Consider the following 6,579-nt stretch of genomic DNA (forward strand, 5'->3'; position numbering starts at 1 on the left):
ATGGGTTAGGTTATTTTTAAAATAAGATTTGAAAAAGGATTAAAAATGAAAAAAAAAACCTTCAATTTTGTTGTCAATGTCCTTCGATTATCAATGGCCAGCACACCAACCTTCTCATAGGTCTTGCTAGCAATCTGATAAATAGAGGCTTCGCTATTCTTCAATACGCCGACCATTCTCTGTATCAAAGATGATATCGAGATGGCAAGAAACCTTAAGCTGTTGTTATACGTATATATACAAGGTGCTTTCTGGGCTAAAAAATATTTTTTTTTCCAAGAGCGAGGTTTTCATGATAAATGTCAATAATGATAACTTATGGAAATATGCAGAGCTCTTTGTTCATCAAACGGGTGAATTCCCTATTAAATACCTAGGGGGTTGATGGCATTGCCAACTCTATCCAACAATGTTGGAAATGGTTTATCAAGTGGCTCTCTAATGATAAATGGATGTATGTTTTTTTTCAATGTTGCTATTTTTTCGTGATCAGGGATTATAGCCTATGTCCCATTAAGAGGGATAGAGCTATACGATGCAGCTACGAGAGAGTCCTCATAGCACATATTAGGATACATCAACGCAATGGTTGCCTACAGATGGGACAAAGCCGTGGTGGCAAAGCATCCACCAAAAGAAGACAGACGAGCATCCAACAGTAACAATGGAAAAGCATCCGCCAACCAAGACCAAGCGACCACAGCGGCAAAGTATCCACCAAGAAGTGGGCCAACATTCTCTCAGTGGCAAAGCATCTACCTGAGAGGCCGGGGGCCAAATAGACAACGACGGCAAAGCATCCGCCAGGGAATCCAACGACAACCAGCCTCCACCGAGGAAGGAGCGAAGATGACTATGGTGGCAAAGCATCCGCAAGGGGAACGGTCATCACACTCTCAGCAACAAAGCATCTACCAGAAAGGAGACCAAGCGACATCATCGACCATGCATCCACCATGGGAAAAAGGAGAACGATAAGGCTTCCACTACGAAAGCAAAATGATGGTGACACGGTGAAGCACTGTAGGACAGACCACTGCGAAAAAGAACATGAGGCACACAGGCACAACTAGAAACTCCACTAGGAACCGACGGCGCGGCATGAACCATGCACGATGGTGGCAACGTCGGGTAACAAAGCAAGCTCCAACGAGCAAAGAGGCCAAGGGGAGCTCGTGTCGAGCCGTAGGTGAATCTTCAGTGATTCCTCTAGGAAGGGGGTGACGCCCTAGGATTTCAGCATGGGCACCACCGCCGCTGGCCTTAGAGGCTTCTAAGCTAAGGTGGGGCTAACGCCTAGAGCCCGACGCCGACGACGCAGCCTAAAGCATGGGATTCTTCAACGATGTCCCCAAGGAGGTATCTGGCGCCCGAGGTGTCACTATCATCAGCTCGGCCAAAGCCCGGCTAAGCCCCGTAGGCGGGCGACCACTAGGCCGTCGGGTGAACGTAGGGTCCACGAAGAGTCGTGGACCACACGGAGCTAGACGCCCAAGCCTCCATACCTAGGAACACCGAAGAGATGTTGTAGCGTCGCCCTGATGCACCGTGCTCCCGCACGAGGAGGGCAACCGCCGATGAGGAGGCGCGCCACCACCTCTGTGATGTGCTCCATGTGGGCCTCCTCGAACTCGCGCATGGCATGGCGTGCAGTGCCTCCCGCCACGGCACCCTGCAACCATCAAACCATGCGAAGAGCCACGTCTCTTGGAGGATGTTGCGGTACAGAGCCAGCGCCTCCTACCAGGAGCTCGTCAGCCGCCATCGCGCCTCTACCGACTCCTCATCCGTGCCCACTGTGGGCTTCTTCATGAGGTGCTAGTCCAGCAGCTCCCCAATGCTGGATCCGGCGCGAGCAAGCATAGATCTCACTGCCAGCCAATAGGGAGAGCCTAGAGAGGGGGGTGTCGACGCCCGCGCCTACGCTGGCCACAACGAAGAGCACCCACGCTTAGGGAGGGCGATCGAGGGGGGAGGAAGAGGGCTGCAGATGGCCGCCTTTTTTAGCGCCACCGTGGCCACCGCCACCGCTCGCCGAAGACGGCGGCGGCAACCAAGGAGCATCCAGAGGTGTGGGCCCTTGAGTCCTCGACGGCGGAGGCCCGTCGCCTAGAGCCGCCTCACGGCAAGAAAGATGTATGTCTCACTGTTGCTATTTGTTGGTCTAAGAGCATCTCGAGTACCCAATATTTTCTTCCCAAAAACATGGAGTTTTATAACTCCTAAAAAAAGTATTGGAAAGAACAAAGAAGGCCATCTCCAAGAGTTTCTAATAATCCACTCCTAAAATATAAAAGACAATTTTACATCAGGAATCATATGCTATTTCTAAATTATCCTAACCACTTTTATATATTCTTTCTCTCTTGTATATTTTCATCAGGAACCCTTTCCTACTATTTATTCTTTCCACGTCCTTCCACCTTTAGATTGGCCAACAAACACACGCGGGGAGAGAAGATACACGCGGAAGCGCGTAACTTTATGCGGAACAAGGTGACTTTCCCCAAGTTTTAAAAGATTAGAAGGATGGATTAGGAGTTGTTGGAGAGAGGTTTTTTCTTATCTTGCCAAAAAATAAGGGATTAGGAAGGGGTTTAGGGAACTCTTGGAAATGCTCTAGTGGAAATATCGAACCACTGTTGCTATTTGTTGGTCTATATGGAAATATCGAAACAAAGTCTGTTTCGATAAAAAGATCATTAAACACCCATGCAATGTTTACAAGTCGTCCGATTAATCGCAATTCGATTAATCGTCCTAATCGGTCCCTCGTGCTCAATTAGGAGGTTTGACTCGATTAGCTCGACCAGAAAGCTGGTCCTCCGACTAGTCGATGACTAATCATGATTAGTCGTCCGACTAGGCTATGGACGACCAGGGTGGCTGCTCTGTTTTTTGGGCCGGGCTTATATGTGGCCTATTGGGCTTCCAATTTGGCCTGTTAGAGTTAGAATAGACACAGAAAGCAGGAGGCACGTAGGCACACGCGACCGACCGCGCCTCCAGTCTCCCCCGCACGCCTCCAGTCTTCCCCGCGTGGTCTTCCCTGCGCGCCTCAGTCTTCCCCGTGCGCCTCCAGTCTTCCCCTTGCGCCTCCAGTCGCCATCCTTCGTGATGAGCTGCTCCGACGATGGTATGTGCCTTTCCCCTCTCCATCTTCTTCCCTCCTCCCCCATCCCTCACTCTGCAGCCTCTCTGGCTCTTTGCTAAACTGCTAGGTTGCTTGTTGTGATGTACTGTTGTCTCTCTGCTATTCTCTGGCTCTCCATCGTCCATCCTAAGAAGTTGTTCTTCTGTAGATGTGGACCGACAATGTGCAAATGTGGAAGTGTACATGCCTCCGCTTGACCTTGAAGGAGGTGTTCTAGATTCATCAGTTGGGTCAGATCCTGCTGCCACGGCTTCCTCATAGTAGAACACCTTGAAGGAGGTGTTTCAGAAGAACCTGCAGCTGTACCAGCACCAAGTTCTGGAACAAAAGTTAAGCAAGCCAAGAAGAAGATTGCTCAGGCTGCCATCACTTCTTTCACTATGTGTACTGAACTTGAACACTTTAGCTTATGTAGTTATGTGTATTGAACTTGTTTGCTAAATGCTAGTTATTTGCTACTGCAGCAGTGCTTGCTAATACAGCAGTGCTACTGTTGAGCTGTGTCAAGATCAAGACTACATTAGTGTTGCTAATTATGGTCTTCTTTGGTATTTTAGGCTTCCAGCAGTAAGTCAGCAAAGAAATGAAGTTTAGGACGACTAGGGGTCGACTAGGTTCGACTAATCGACCTGGTCGACAACTAATCACGATTAGTCTCCTGGTCGGTCCTATGGCGACCGGGTTCGACTGAACGACTTGAAAACATTGCACCCATGTGAGATGATTACAAAAGTTTGCTCTGTTCTTAATTTTGGGTAGGTCTCTCAAAGGAGGAATCAAGGAGAAGGTGGCCGAGAGCGCGAACTTGCTCCTCCGGACTGCCCTTCAGCTGTTGTTTACCCCGGAGCACCACCCTCCGTCCCTCCCCTTTTGATCACTGAGACTGAGGAAGATTCTGAAGATGACAACAAGGGCGACGTCCATCCTGAACAGATTTGATACGGATGGAGTTTCTTCTGATATGATTGTCTTTGTGTTGCTTCAAAGTTTAAACTAAGGACCTGCGATGTATACATGCTAGTACTTTCTTTTGAGCAGCGCCCTAATCTAGGAGATTGAGAGTATTTAGGCATGCTGTTCACCTGAGTCAGGTGTTGACGTAATGTCTTTTAATCTCCCTCCAAGTCGTTACTAATGAACTCTGTTCTTGATTCGTTTTTAATGGAAAAATCGGGTGTATCCTGATAAAAAAAACAAAATTCTAAATTACTCCAAGCGCATATATCCCAACAAACCAAGTGGTAATATCCTTTGAAGTGATCCAATGAAAACCATAATGGGGGCCAAGAAAACCATGTGGCCAATATATTGTGACACCATATAGTAATCCTGCCGCAAAACACACATTCGTCACAGTACCTTGGCATCATTAATCACCAAAGGTGAATTATGGGCCAAGATAAGCAACAGTATTTTAAGCAAGCTTAAAAAAATAAATCAGTGGACACACAAGTACTTATTCGAGAGAAAAAAAACAAGTACTTACAACCCCAAGCATCCAATGCTTAATCAGGATTCTGGGCAAACTACAAATTAAATCAGTGGGCACACCAGCACTTACAAACCCACAAGCATCCTAGTAGTACTATCTTTACATCCCAGTAAAAAGTAATCTTCATCATATCATATCCGAAAGTAGAAACTAACTTCATCACCAAACTAAAGTACGAAACAGTTTGTACATGAGCGACTGGGGAGAAGTTTAGGAGATACACAAGAACCTGTCCAACATAAACATTGCACAACATGCCTGGATGTCAGCAACAACAGAACACCTAAATCAGAGAAAACAAGAAGAACAGTCAGGATAGGGGGAGCAGATGAGCACCTGCAGCACCCTTTCGCCGTAATTCTTTAGAGAGGTCACCAACTCACCATACCAACCTTCCTCCTCCAACTCCGGCGGCTGCGCCTCGGTCGGTCCCGCCCCGCGCTCGCAAGGACCTCAGGACGCAGGACCAGCGGCGACCAGAGGCCGCTCTGGGTATACTCGAAGCCGAACTCGCTGGTGTCCTCGAACTTGCCGAGGAGCTCGTCGGAGAGGTCCCTCGGCACCACCTGCACCATGCCACAGCTGCTGCTGCTGCTGCATTCTGAGGATGAGTCCGCCGCCGCTGCTTCAGGAGATGGAGACAGCAGCTCAGGCAGGCTCATGAGGTCCAGGAGCGACGGTGATGTCGGCATGGCTAGCTTGTCCTGATCAGGCCGGCAGACAGAAACAATTCATGCATGAGGAACAAAAAACAAGGATGGGTGGATGGATAGGTGAGAACGTGATAGGTGAGCTGTTGTGCTTTCTTGGTAGCGGGGCAAGATGCCTGTGGCGTCCACTGGGGATGCCGGGATGCAGGGGCGGACACAGCAGTGGGGCGGGGGCTCAAGCTCTCCTACCCATATCGCAGCGGTGGAACCTCTGTAGAGCCTCTATGAATTTTTAGGTAAAATTCTATAGTGTAGAGGGCTGTGACTTAAGATTAAACAGCAGTGTTATTCAGATCTTCTGAAATATTTTCTGGGTCCGCCGCTGCCGGGATGTGAGGGAGTGAGAACAGAAAGAATCTCCTGCTGGCTTGCTGTTGTCGTTCGGTAGTTCAGGATGGTGAAAGGACCTGCTTTGTTGGTTTCAGTGTCCTTCCGTGTTTAGAATGTGTAAACTTCAGAAAAAGAAAATCGAGGGGGTTCAATGGTTCATATTGATAATATTGTTTTTTTTTTCCTTCCGGTCTTGTGGAATTCAATTGCTAAATCCGTACTGCATGGTGAGATGTGATGTGGCACGCGTGACCACATGATTAGGTTTTGTTGGGTCATTTCTACGCATATGCTTATTAAATTAGTAGTGGTAGTAAATATTTTAGTGCTGGTTATATGCCTTTAATTTGTTCTCCTATACGTACCTTTCAGTCATAGTAGCCATTGTTCATGAGTGACCAGCTAGCCGATCTATGGAACTTTCTTCGTCAGGTCCTCCATGTGTGAAGAATGAAGATCACATCTGTAGACGTTGGCATGCATGATGGCGATGCAAGCAACCACGGCACGCACGCACGACACGACCGTATAGGCCCTGTTACCTGGTTTAAAACTAGGCTAAAACTGACTGAAAAATACTGTTTCAGCTGAATTGTTGTGAGAGAAAAATACTGTTCCAGCTGAAAAAAAAATCAAACAAGCTAAATATAGGATAAGCCGAACAGGGTCTAAAGATACAAAAGGGCTTATGGGTTTATTTATGACATTGCATGCCACGAATGGTTGCAGCACACTATGATACACAGTTGATCATAAGGCATAAGATGCTTTTAGGCCAATCTTGGTGTAAGGTTTTATCTCCCAGCTTTCAAAGACTCGAAACTTAACATGAAACGAGTCTCTCTCAGTCAAGTTTCATTGCACAATTTCATACGGTTATTTTAGCCTTTCAT

General features: G+C 47.6%; 1 protein-coding gene across 2 annotated transcripts; it reads right to left on the minus strand.

The window, feature by feature from the left end:
* Window positions 1-4,601: 4,601 nt before the first annotated feature.
* LOC136471512 (uncharacterized) lies at window positions 4,602-5,498 on the minus strand. Of its 2 annotated transcripts, none has more exons than XM_066469240.1 (2): window positions 5,030-5,498; window positions 4,602-4,904 (listed from the first exon to the last, which is right to left on the minus strand). In XM_066469240.1, exons 1-2 carry the CDS (start codon window positions 5,336-5,338, stop codon window positions 4,857-4,859), a joined length of 357 nt encoding a protein of 118 aa, XP_066325337.1. In that variant the 5' UTR covers window positions 5,339-5,498; the 3' UTR covers window positions 4,602-4,856. The 2 variants fall into 2 exon arrangements, with proteins under 2 accessions (XP_066325337.1, XP_066325338.1); XM_066469241.1 differs by having other exon boundaries at window positions 4,602-4,929.
* Between the last annotated feature and the right edge of the window lie 1,081 nt (window positions 5,499-6,579).

The sequence above is a fragment of the Miscanthus floridulus genome, chromosome 8 (genome assembly GCF_019320115.1).
Source record: "Miscanthus floridulus cultivar M001 chromosome 8, ASM1932011v1, whole genome shotgun sequence".
Taxonomy (NCBI): domain Eukaryota; kingdom Viridiplantae; phylum Streptophyta; class Magnoliopsida; order Poales; family Poaceae; genus Miscanthus; species Miscanthus floridulus.

What these genes read in the sequence shown, in the direction of transcription:
- LOC136471512 (XM_066469240.1), bottom strand. Translation starts at nt 5,338, where the DNA reads ATGCCGACATCACCGTCGCTCCTGGACCTCATGAGCCTGCCTGAGCTG. An exon ending in GGAGGAGGAAGGTTGGTATG is followed by an intron (nt 4,905 to 5,029) that starts GTGAGTTGGTGA and finishes GCTGACATCCAG; the next exon opens with GCATGTTGTGCAATGTTTAT.